This window comes from Bos mutus, chromosome 16 (assembly GCF_027580195.1).
Source record: "Bos mutus isolate GX-2022 chromosome 16, NWIPB_WYAK_1.1, whole genome shotgun sequence".
NCBI lineage: Eukaryota > Metazoa > Chordata > Mammalia > Artiodactyla > Bovidae > Bos > Bos mutus.
In genome coordinates, this window is record NC_091632.1 from 67,009,202 (window position 1) to 67,023,018 (window position 13,817).

General features: G+C 36.8%; 1 protein-coding gene across 1 annotated transcript in view; it reads left to right on the forward strand.

Annotated features, from left to right (window-relative positions):
* The window catches only part of USH2A (usherin), a 928,983-nt gene that overhangs the window by 683,772 nt on the left and 231,394 nt on the right, over positions 1 to 13,817 (forward strand). Inside the window, exons 47-48 of the mRNA XM_014481290.2 lie at positions 5,162 to 5,360; positions 8,195 to 8,363. Coding sequence (XP_014336776.2) covers positions 5,162 to 5,360; positions 8,195 to 8,363 — 368 coding nt within the window. The remainder of the gene's footprint in view (positions 1 to 5,161; positions 5,361 to 8,194; positions 8,364 to 13,817) is intronic.

Consider the following 13,817-nt stretch of genomic DNA (forward strand, 5'->3'; position numbering starts at 1 on the left):
ATTCTTTGATTGTCCTGCAACAAGTCAAGGGCATGGTTGTCTCAAAGCCTCTCTACCTCCTGTTCTCTCTGCCTAGAAACTCCTGTTCACATGCTTTGTCCTTTCTCCCTACACAGAAGAGCCAGGCCTTCTCAGACCACCAGTTTGACATATTGTATACTACGTATATGTTTGCTCTTTCATCTTTTCCCAGCAAAATGTAAGTTTTATGAAAAAAGGAGCTGTGTCTTATTTATTCATAATTCTATTATTAGAACAATGCCTTACCTATAGGAGGTACTTAATAAATACTCATTAAATTTCCTTCTTTCAAAAACTCTCCAAGATTTCTATTTATTTGGTATTGGTTTGGGTTTTGCATCAATGTTAATGGATAGATTTATCCTCAGAACTCAGCAGAATCTTTCTGATCCCTTTCAGAAACAAGATACTTATCAGTCCTAAAGGGAGAAACTCATCTGTCATCCTCAGCTTGGAGCTAAATTGAAGTTCCTAAACAAGAGAAAGATCCATTAAACATTCCTTCACATTTAAATTCCTGATGTAGCTCACTGATATTTCTCCCTGCCCCTCTTCTCTTTCACTCTCATCTGCCAGGCTATCAGTTCTAAAAGGGCTTTTTATTCTGCTAGTGACATCCTGCACAATCACCTTATTTCACCATCAAATTCCTCAACATAGTATTTGGGGGGCTTCATAAACTTTCTTCTTAAATTCTGATTGGCCTTCCATTATTGCTGGATGTTGATCATTCACTCATCAAGTTGGTCCCATTACTCTTCTATATATGGCTAGGCTGTTTCCTCCCTCTTATTTTTGCTTATGTGTGTCTTCCAGCTCAGAATTCTTCCTTCCTCCTGTTCCAATTCAAGTCCACATCTACCTCTCCCAGGAAACCTTCATTGTTAGTCTAGGCACAATGATCTTTGTTTGGTATCTCTGTAATACTTCAAGGATATATATATACAATCAATCCTAAAGGAAATCAACCCTGGATAGTCATTGGAAGGACTGATGCTGAAGTACTAATATTTTGGCCACCTGATGCAAAGAGTAAACTCACTGGAAAAGACCCTGATGCTGAGACAGATTGAGGGCAGGAGGAGAAGGGGGTGACAGAAGATGAGATGATTGGATGACATCACAGATTCAATGGACTTGAGTTTGAGCAAACTCTGGGAGATAGTGAAGGACAAGGGAAGCCTGACATGTTATAGTCCATGGGGTCACAATGAGTCAGACTTGACTCAGTGACTGGACAACAACGTAATACTTGTAGCTTGAACTACATGCTTAAACACTTGACTTTACACTGCTGTAAAGTGTAATTTGACATGTTTCTGGTATGCATGTTTTATATCCCCTAATACTTAAGGACACAGAGTTCTACCTTTTGATATTTTACTTACTACCAGTTATGCTAAGGCTTCCCTGGTGGCTCAGATGGTAAAGAGTTTATCTGCAGTGCGGGAGACCCAGGTTCAATCCCTGGGTTGGGAAGATCTCCTGGAGAAGGAAATAGCAACGCATTTCAGTATTCTTGCCTGGAAAATCCCATGGAGGGAGGAGCTTGTTAGGTTACAGTCCATCGGGTCGCAAAGAGTCAGACACGACTGAGCATCTTCCCTTCTTCTCAGTTATGCTAAGGCTTCCCAGGTGGCGCTAGTGGTAAATAACCCACTTGCCAATGCAGGAGACGTAGGAGATGAAGGTTTTATCTCTGGGTCAGGAAGATCCCCTGGAGAAGAGCATGACCACCCACTCCAGGTTTCAAGCCTGGAGAATCCCATGGACAGAGGAGCCTGGTGGACTACAGTCTGTAGGGTCACAGAGAGTCAGACATGACTGAAGTGACTTAGCACATAGCACATAGTTAGGCTAAACATTCTAGTGGAGAATTAAGCATTCGATAGCTTGATTTGAGAGCAGATAAATAATATTGTCATCATATTACATTTATTTAGTATTAAAAGTCCCCTGATCATTTTTGATAACCACAATCTGGAATAGTATTTGAAGAAGCTGACAAAAATGACCTAGTTGAGTAGGCATTTTTAAAAGGCCTCGGTAAACAAGTTCAAGGAATCTGGAGCTATGTATAACAATTTATGGATAAATTGGGGTTTCCCTGGTGGCTCAGATGGTAAAGCGTCTGCCTGCAATTTGGGAAACCTGGGTTTGATCCCTGGGTCAGGAAGATCCTCTGGAGAAGGAAATGGCAACCCACTCCAATACTCGTGCCTGAAAAATTCCATGGACAGAGGAGCCTGGTAAGCTACAGTCCATGGGGTTGCAAAGAATCGGACACAACTGAGCAACTTCACTTTGTTTCCTTTCTTTCTATAGATAAATTGTTTGTAAAAGACCAACTTCAGATTGTCTCCCCAGTATTTCACATTAATTCATATGGTTTAAGAATGTTCCTTCAATTTTACTCTCCAACATCAAAGCAACAGAGCCATTAATCCACTTCATGTGTGTATTTCTCAGAGATGTCTTTCATTTCAAACCAAAAGATTTTTTCAGTGTCACTGTCATGGGCTCCAATGAGAGTTGGACAGGTGCTAAGCCCCCTATTTTTCTTTGATCACGTATATTAGTGTACCTAACTCAGATCCTCAACATCAAAACTTTTTATGCTAGCACTAAAAATATAGGTGGTCTCTCTTCCTGGTTATGCTGTGCAAAAAAAGAGAAGTTACACTAACTAGAAATGGTATTTTCCAGACTTTGCTAGTTTACCAGCTTTTGTAGATAAGTCAGACCCTTGAATGTCACTTAAAGGTAGTCTTTTCTGTAGCTGGTTATGCAATGAATACAGAAGAGGTATCTGAAAAAATGTGGAATTAATTTTGAGAGTTGTATAAAGACCTTGGAATAATAATGGTGAATATACAAGTCACCTATGAAACTGTCCTCTCATAGATGCCATTAATTTCTTATCTACAGAGTCTTATTAGTGAATGTGTTATGTTTGTACCTCCAAGAAAACGAAATAATTTTCTTTTTTTTCTTTTTCAGCAGTCTATTAAAATGTCAAGGTTTATCTTGACTGCTGCTTTTTAATGTAAATGTTTGGGCCTAATTGAATTCCTAATATGTAATGTCACTTAGAATTCTGATCGAGTTCAGTAATTTGGCCTGTAAAGACACACTTTTCCTTAAAATGGAAAGTATAACAAAAATATTATTTGACACAATGTCAGAATGATAGTCAACATAAGTTATTATGATAATATTTTAATATTGCTTGAGTATAAGGACTAAGCTCACATGTGCTTGTTATTCCTCAAAGTAGTTATTGAAATGTTTCATAGGTAAAGCTAACCTATAACTATGTAGGTTACGTTACGGTTACCATAATGGTTATGTTACGGTTGAAGATTCTAGAATTATAAAAATCAATCTTGAATGTCAGAGTTCCATTCCTGTTTTTGAAAACAATAAGAGCAAAAGTAATTATTTTATATTTGCCTGATGTTCTGCAGATAGTAGCCTTTCTTTACCCTGCTAAATTGCAAGAATATGCCTTATCAAAATCTCTGGGGCTTTATTAAAATCTTTACTTTCTGTTTATAGATCATCTTAAAATACTAAAGATGGTACAGGTATGTCATCTAGGCTGAATCATTCTGACAAGTAGATGTAAGTGCCAAAATAAAGTTCTGTACATTAATCTGAGAGTAAATAATTTTATTCCAGATTGACTCTTCTTTGAAAACTTGATGCTATGATCTCATTCAGAACAGCAGATGAAATACTAATAGATCATTGAAAATGCAGTTTTGGTATGATGTTATGCCTCCATTGTTTACCAAACCACTAAAAAAAAAAACAGATGCTTATATGTTTAGAATAAATTGTGGCTCAATTTTTAAAATTCAAACATCTTCAAGAATATAGTGATATAAAGAAGTTTGTTATGGGAATCTCCAATTCCTGAATTTCTGACCACAAAGCATATCTGATCATGGTATATAAAGAACTATTGGAAAATTAAATCTGTTTTTGTGAGTCAAAAATTAAGATAAAGTATATTTGGAGGGAGCATATCAATTATATCAGTTGATAAAATATTTAAATATTATGTGTTGATAAATAAATTTATTGAAAAGTGGTATCAACTGTTACCTTATCAACTGATAAAAAGATTTTATCAGTTTGGTCATGCACTTTGTCTATGTGACAAAATAACCAACAGTAGAGGCTCAAGTAAGTAGTTCTGGAGGTAGATTGTTGTTGGCATTGGTTCAGTTATACCAGATATCTCAGGGGCATCTTTGTGCTTTGCATGGCCTTTCTCAAATGATTGCAAGATAATTGAAGTGACTGCTGAAATTTCAGACATCATATTCAGCAGAAAGAAAGAAAAGGGGAAAAGGCCACAGCCACATCAAGGAAGATAAAATTTCCTAGGGACCTTCATTAGACTCTTAACATCTTCTCGTTACATCTCTTTGCGCAGCAGAGGATCACATGGCTAGTCCTAGCTGAGAGAAGGAAGGCAAAGGAGTAGAAATTGCGAGTAGGGTTTAAGTCTGCTGCATATTGTAATTTCCATGCTCTTCACTTTGTGTGCCTGCTAAGTCGTTTCAGTCCAACTCTTTGCAACCCTGTGGACTATAGTTTGCCAGGCTCCTCTGTTCGTAGGATTCTCCATCAAGAATACTGGACTGGATTTCCATGTGCTCCTCCAGGGGATCTTCCCCACTGAGGGATCTAACCTGTGTCTCTTACATCTCCTGCAATGGCGGGCGGGTTCTTTATCACTACTGCCACTTGGGAAGCCCATCCTATGTACTATATCACATTATTTGTGTCTTATTTTTACTTATCAACCAAAATTTTCTGTTGATTTTACTGACTAGCCGCAAACAATGATACATTCTTTTTGCCTCTGAAATTTAAAGTAGGAGACCACTGAACACTTGTCATGGTGTTATTCTCCCAAGAGCGTAAATTATTTTGGTTGATTTTCAAAACATAGCCTATGGTGGTAGCATATGAGTGTATATTCTTTTGCTTCAGCTTTTTCATTAGGAAGTTGATGAAATAGACCTTTTGACCAAACTGGAAGACTAATTGAAAAGTAGATCAGGCTGATAGCAGCAAAGTCAAATGTTGTCTTTTTCAGAAGTATTGATTATTCTGTCCATTGCAGATCCCTTCAAATTAAATGGATGTCTCCAGGGAGGCCAAGTGGCATCATTCTTGGATATGATCTCTTACGGAAAACATGGCGTCCATGCTCTAAAACTAAGAAGTTAATGAAGGACCACCCTGGTGGACTCTGCAAGGCAGTGGAGTGTCAAAAACATGAACTTCTTTGTGGAACCAGGTGCTACTCCCCTGAGGCTAAGGTAAATCTTTTCAAACGAGTCAGTAAAATATGTTTTTCCCACTAAATTCTCTGGGCTGAAATCACTTGCCTCTTAAACCATGGTTTATCATGTTCAGTATTTCCACTAGTCTAACAAGAAGACCCCGTGGGAAAGAAAGGATGCCTATAAAAATCTCATCTTCCTCATGAGCGTTTTAGCCTTCTCATTTTTCATCATCTTCATAGAAAAAAAAATGAGCTTATTGAAATGATAAGGAACCTCCCAAATTTGTGCTTGATTGAATGAGTTGAATATTCTTTACAACAAATTCATTCAGCTACAAGTGGCTGTTTTACATGACACTGATGAGTAACTGTGAGCCGGACCTTTCATGGTTTGTCTGAAATATTTTTAAACTATGGCCATTTGCAGATTAATGTTCATATTAGTTTGAGCTTAAGAATCAGATCAATAATACAGCTAGACAGAGGAGTTTATAAATGGTTTTTATTGACAAATGATGCAGAAAATCCTTAGTTTGAAGATAGGATTTCACATAATGAAATAACATTCCTATTTGTCAACAACATCACACATTCAATGACTAAAGCTACTACTAAATTCAAAAGATTCACTGCAAAAGGACTCAGTAATTAAGAAAGTGAGTTGTTGAAGTAAGATGGATCAAAATGCTTATTATTATTGCTGACACTTGCTAAGCTGTTTTTATCTAAGAAATGTTATAAAACTAGTAGTTACTAACTATACATTTTTTTTGACATTTAGGCTCCAGAATTGTCATTAAGCCCAAGTTCTATATCATTTTAAGCCATTAAATGTGTGCCATCTGGTGAATATACTTTCATAAAATGAAATGAAATTTAGGATTTCTGAGAGAAAAACATGCTAGAATAAATTTTCCTATTAAAAACGTTCTCCAAGAGAAAGAAAACTTTGATGCATTAAACAAAGTCTTACTTTTGTTTTCAGGATTAAGGGCACATAGAGCATGAGAATTTGCATTTCTAACAGGTTTCCAGGTGAGGCCTCCTCTGTCTGGTCCAGGGACCTCACTTTGAGAATCACTAGTTTACAGAATTACTTCTGGAAAACCTAGAGCAAGGAACAGGCTGCCTATTTCAATATTAGCTACACCTTACCAGCTCAAGTTACTAAAATTGTTTTCTCAGCCAATGAACTTAAAAATTAAATTAGAAGATTAAGAAATACTCCATTCAAGGGCAAACATCTCAAAAGAAATCATTTCTTGAAAATGTTCCCTTTGGGGCCCCCTCGATAATCAAAACCAGAGTGTGTTAGAAGAAAAGCATAAGTTTTATGTGACTGAAGGAGCCTGAGAAGGCATTGACAATGAACAAATGGAAGGAAATCAGATGCAATGACCCATCAATAAATAAATACTTGAATATTTAAAAGAATGGTAAGTCCTAGAGACTCTGAAGGAAAAGACTGGTGGATGTGCTTTGGTGTCCAAGAACTCTGTATGTGAATGGAACTTTAATAGATGCTTTAAGATTATACAATGCACGACACAATTTAAGTTACTGTCATAAAACAAGAAGAATGTGTGTATTGTTTTACCCTGCAAGCAGAAATGACCACCATTCCTAAATCCCAAATAAACACAAAGAGTTTTTCCTTAGTTCTTTAAAATGGAGCGTAATTTGAAATTTTACTTTTCACTCAGAATGTGGCATCAAAGAAAGGAGTCATGCAATTTGTCCTTGGAACCAGACTGATTTTGAATCTTCATTGCTGGTAACTAAACAACAAAACCAACTTATTCCAGTTGGTTTACCAGGGCTACCTGAGGAACCACAGAAAGAGATTTCTGCCCAGTTTCTTTGCTCTTTGGTCACTTCTGAGAAATGAATGAAGTACTAAGCTTGCCTTCAGATTTAGTTATTCCATACTCTGCTCCCTTGGGATAGAGCATGAATCAAATGTTGGTGCAGGCTGCAGTAGCAATGAGCAAAGAGGAAAAAGAGAAGCTCCTCTTAAACAGTGGTTGATTTTTGTCTGCCACAGGAAGCATCTATCTAGTTAATGGAACTTATGCCAAGTACAGGTTCTGAGGCTACATCTCAGCACTGTTCAGTGTCTCATTTGCTCTAGATACAGAGTGTCAGTCTCTCAGACCTCAAGTGAGCATGCAAAGTGATTATTTGATTGTTTGAGCACATAATTTCTTCCACAGCTCCTGGAGAAAACACATTGTTAAAAGGGCTTCTCAAAATTAATTTCCATATAAATTTCCTTTTATATAGATTCATGTATATACATATACATACATATATGTATACATATTATATATACATACATACGTAAATACACATATATTCATACATTTTATATGTATATAAATGTTGGACACTGTTGAGGTTGCCTTGTCTGAAGATTGGGTTCACCAATAAGCGATCATATAAATTAGTATAAGGAAAATGCAAGGTATTAAAAAAAAAGACCAATAAGAGGTTTCCATAGATGTGGTGCTGTTTAACAATCATTAAAATAAAAACATATACACAAAATAAATTGTTCATTTGCAACTCAAAATCATCTTCACATTGGAAGCACTGACATTCAAAAAATAATTCATACTTATAGCATATTATAATAGAGCACAAAGCATGGTCAAAGGCTAAAAGAAGCTACATTGTATTGAATTGCAATGATAGAATTTGAATGATATTCAGAATATGTATCTTTTAAACCTTTGAAATTTTATCAGAAATATGCTACATTTGATCTAAGATCAAGGCCTTGTTAGATAATAACAGTATCACATAAGATATGCTGGTATAATACTCTTAATAAAACTATTTATTTTACACCTGATTCTCAAATTCCAGGTTTGTTGTAATGGATCTCTCTATGACCCTCAGCCTGGACATGCCTGTTGTGAAGAGAAGTACATAGCATTTGTTTTGAACTCAACTGGAGTTTGTTGTGGTGGCCGCATACGAGAGACACAACCAAATCATCAGTGTTGCTCAGGGTATTATGTTAGAATTCTACCAGGTGAGGATCAATTCCAGGTGTATTCAGTAATATTGGGAACTAGAAAAAGCAAACACATGACTTATGTCAGTGAATTGTTTTAAGTACCTCCCCACCAAAAAAAAAACACATAGCTAACAGTAGCCACTAACACGTAGCCAATGTTCGGTTTTAGATATCATTTCTTGTTTCAGCTTTCTTTAAATATAAGCAAGACAAAGCACAAAGCAAAGAGGAAATACAAGGGACTTGTTATATGTACTACATAAAGAAATATACCTGGAGAGCTGGATAACTGCCTTTTTTGTGACTTTATCCACATTGCTGAGTACTTCATCATAAACTCTGAATTTCTTGGTATATCACTCCATGCAACTGTTTTCCATTTTCTCCATTTCCATTCTGAACAGTGCATGCGTTGTTCCTTATTGTTGCTGTTCAGTTGCTCAGTCATTTCTCACTCTTTGTGACCCTATGGACAGCACCTTGCCAGGCTTCCCTGTCCTTCACCATCTCTCAGAGCTTGCTCAAACTCATGTCCATTGAGTCAGTGATGCCATCAACCCATCTTGTCCTCTGTCGTCCCCTTCTCCTCCTGCCTTCAATCTTTCCCAGTGTCTTTTCCAATGAGTTGGAACTTTGCATCAGGTGGCCAAAGTGTTGGAGTTTCAGCTTTAGAATCAGTCCTTCTAATGAATATTCAGGATTGATTTCCTTTAGAATTGACTGATTTGATCTCCTTTCAGCCCAAGGTGCTCTCAAGAGTCTTCTCCAACACCACAGTCCAAAAGCATCAATTCAGTGCTCAGCCTTCTTTATGGTCCAACTCTCACATCCATACATGACTACTGGAAAAACCATAGCTTTGACTACGTGGCCCTTTGTCAGCAAAGTAATGTCTCTACTTTTTAATATGCTGTCTAGGTTGATTATAGCTTTTCTTCCAAGGAGCAAGTGTCTTCTTATTTCAATGGCTGCAGTCACCATCTGCAGTGATTTTGGAGCCCAGGAAAATAAAGTCTTACTGTTTCCATTGTTTCCCACTTCTATTTGCTATGGAGTGATGGGACCAAATGCCATGATCTTCATTTTTTGAATGTTGAGTTTTAAGCCAGTTTTTTCACTGTCCTCTTTCATTTTCATCAAGAGGCTCTTTAGTTCCTCTTTGCTTTCTGCCATAAGGGTAGTATCACCTGGATATCTAAGGTTATTGATATTTCTCCTTACAACCTTGATTCCAGCTTGTGATTCATCCAGCCTGGCACTTTGCATGATGTTCTCTGCATAGAAGTTAAATAAGCAGGGTGACAATATACAGCCTTGATATACTCCTTTCCCAATTTTGAACCAGTCTGTTATTTCATGTCTGGTTCTAACTGTTGCTTCTTGACCTGCATACAGATTTCTCAGGAGGCAGCTAAGGTTGTCTGGTATTCCCATCTCTTTAAGACTTTTCCACAGTTTGTTGTGAACCACACAGTCAAAGGCTTTAATGCAGTCAATGAAGCAGAAGTAGAGGTTTTCTGGAATTCTCTTGCTTTTTCTATGATCCCACATATGTTGCCAATTTGATTTCTGGTTCTTCTGCCTTTTCAAATCCAACTTGAACATCTGGAAGTTCTTGGGTCACATAATGTTGAAGCCTAGCTTGGAGAATTTTTAGCATTGCTTTGCTTGCATGTGAGATGAGTGAAATTGTGTGGTAGTTTGAACATTCTTTGGCATTACCTTTCTTTTGGATTGGAATGGCATTGTTCTTAGATAAATTCCATTTATCTGAGGCTAGCCCATTGTTAGTACCCCTCGTTACTCTACACCTGGCAGAGCTAGGTGGGATTAGTAAAGAGTAGCAATCAGGAATTTTTCCCTCCTCACCTTCTTTTCCTTCTATCTTATCAGCTGACTGAATAAGCCATTTTCCAAATTCAACTACACAAAACAGTGTCCAATGACTTAACTGAAAATAAAGATAACAATTTGCATTTATAAAACATTTACGAAACAACAAGCATCTGGCAGGCTCTGTATTCAAGATTTTAATTATAATATGATACCATATATATTTTTCACAACAGTAGGACACTGGTATTTTATTTAAAGTTTCCAAACATAGAAAGAGGTTCAAAAAGAATCAATAACATGCCTAGATTCACATAGATTAATTAATTAATTTTGAAAACCTACCTTTGTTAAAGTACTATTATTTATGATTCTTCCACAAAGATGCTTTTGTAATTCTTTGTAAAAGTACTATTTTTTTCTAATTATTATGCAAAAAAAAAACTTTCATAATTAAGGAAATCTTAATCAACTGGATTTTCCAAGTAAGAAAACACAATGGTGATGTAACCAAGGATTAAAGTCTTAACTTTGTTATACTACAAGTCATAATGTTAAGCAACCAATCAGACACTGTCAAATGCTTTACTCTCTTAAAATAATTTGCACTTTGGGAATTTTCGACTATATTTCACATTTTTCCTCCTTTGCAAAAAAAAAAAAAAAAGCCTTGAAAATTACAACCACAGATGTGAGATGAAAATTTTCTGCTGTCCCGTCCTTCCCATTCTTCAAACCAATAGGTCATATTAGGTTTTTCTCTAATTGCATTTTCATCTCCACGTCACATTAAAATTTTTAATAAGTCATGATTTGCAAAGAACTGTCCCAACTCTGAAAAATATCCACTTTGCCTAAAATTGATGAAAATCACTTCGTTATATTTGTCAAAGCTATGAACACCTAGGAGATTTGCCCATCATCTTTCTCAATCCTGACACAAAGTGTCAGATCTTGAACTAAGAAAAACAATCTACTTTTATTCTATTTCCAAATAAAATTCAACTTTTTTCCCCCAAAGAAGGTCCAAAAATTAAATAAGTCCTGGAAGCTCAAAGGTCATTTATTGATATTATGCAAGCCTTTCTGTTGAGTATTGGCCACATTTAGATCTTTTAAGTGGCTAATTTTTCAGAGGATTAGGATGCCTACCTTGATATCAAAGGAAAAAAATGCAATCTTACTAGATAATCAAAGAGAATGTTTTGCTCCAATCACTAATACCAATGTACCTAATTGAAGATGTTATATTGTGACCTCAGTCTTCAGCCAGTGGTCTTTATTACCTGGTTTAACACTGTTTACATCATGAAAGAAACACATGTTGATCCCAAAGCATCTTATTTGGTGGTTTTAGTCACTAGGTTGTGTCTGGCTCTTTGCGACCCTGTGGACTGTAACTTGCCAGGCTTCTCTGTCCATGGCATTTCCCAGGTAGGAATATTGGAGTGGGTTGCCATTTCCTTCTCCAGAGGATCTTCCCCACCCACGGGTCAAACCCACATCTCCTGCATTGCAGGCGGATTCTTTACTGCTGAGCCTCCAGGGAAGCCCCAAACTATATTTCAGTGTAATTAAAATTCACTCAGTAGTCTGCCAGTTCAAGACAGACAGATCTAGGCATTTTGATATTTCTAGACAAGTCTGAAATATTGGTGAATAATATTTATCTAATTTTGGTGAATAATGTTGACTTCATTTTTTTCTCACAACTTTCCTCCATAGAACCCCACAACAAAGAGCAGCAGAGAAAAGAATGCACTTTCCACTCCCCTTTTTTTATAAATATGCTAATGACCTCAAGCTAAATGTTAATGTGGGTCATTCTTTGATAAGAATAACAATTAACTGTTAAGACTGCATGGTAGCTTTTAAAGAGAAAACATTTTCAAGCCTGTCGTGAAATAGATTCATTTTGAGAGGTTAATGAGAAGGTGACTGATCCTTGTATCTTATGTCTAATAGCCCTTTTTGGAGGGGGAAAAAAATCAGTTTTACTTCTCATTGATATAATCCACACCTCTTTTTATGAAGCCTTTTCTTCTGTCAGTAACTGAATAACATTCTGAGGGATTCAGGGAAATATGACTGAAATATCCAATTGATACTTGTTATACTCAGAAGTGGACTTTTTTTAAAGGATTGGTTTTCCCCAATATAAGTATATACACTGTTCTTCTAAGCCCACCATTGTCCTAAGTGATGTTTAATTAACTGATGGTGCCTGGACCACGTGACACATTACCGTAAAGAAAGTCTACCAACAAGGGACACTGCGCATTCTCTAGCTGTAGAGATTTAAGAAATGGGAACTACACTGCAGATCAGAGCGGAGAAACCTCTCACCTAGAAAAACATAACAAATACAGTAACTTCACTGTTCGCAGTAAATCCTTTCTCCTTTTCCTTAGGTACTTCATATAAGTAGAATCATATAATATTGGTCTTTTTGTGACTGGCTTATTTCATATATTTTCAAGGTTCATCCATGTGGTAGCCCATGTCAGAATTTCCTTCCTATTTCAGGTTGAACAATATTCCATTGTATGTATTTACAACATTTGGTTTATCTGTTCATCTGAGGATGGACATTTGAGCTGTTTCCAGTGTTCTTGCCTGGAGAATCCCAGGGACGGGGGAGCCTGGTAGGCTGCTGTCTATGGGATCGCACAGAGTCGGACATGGCTGAAGCGACTTAGCAGCAGCAGCAGCAGCAGCAGCAGCATGTCTTGACTGTTGTGAATAAGGCTGTTGTAAGCAGTGCTATACAATTGTCTGTTCAAGTCCTTGCTTTCAGTTTTTTGGCTATATACCCAAAAATGGAATTCCTATATTATATGGTAACTCTATGTTTATTTTTTGAGGAACTGCTATAATGTTTTCCACAGTAGCTGCACCATCTGGCATTCTCAACAGCAATGCACAGGGTTCCAACTTCCCTATTTTCTTGCTAACACTTGTTGTTTTCTGTTTTTGTTTTGTTTTTATAGTAACCATAACTGGGTGTGAAATAGTATCTCATTGTGATTTTGATACACATTTCCCTAATAATTCATAATATTGAATTTATTTGTGCTTATTGGTCATATGTGTATGTGTGTGTGTGTGTGTGTGTGTGTGTATATGTATATATATATATATATATATATATATATAAATATCTTCTTTAGAGGAATGTCTACATGTATCCTTTGTGTGTGTGTGTGTGTGTGTGCTTAATTGCTCAGTTGTGTCTGATTCTTTGCAACCCCATGGACTGTAGCCTGCCAGGCTCCTCTGTCCATGGGGATTCTCCAGGCAAGAATACTGGAGTAGGTGGGTTGCCATGCCCTCTTCCAAGGGATCTTCCCAACTCAGGGATTGAACCAAGGTCTCCCACACTGCAGGTGGGTTTTTTACCATCTGAGACACCAGGGAAGCCTATATGTATCCTTTGCCCATATTTTAACTAGATTTTGTTTTTGCTGTTGAGTTGTAGTTCTTTATGTATTCTGCATATTGGTACCATATTAAATATATGGTTTACAATTACTTTCTCCTATGGGTCATGGTTTTAATCAGTTGATAGTGTCTTTGCATGCCTAACACTTTTTAATTTTGATGAAGTCTAAATGATCTATTTTTCTTGTTATTGCC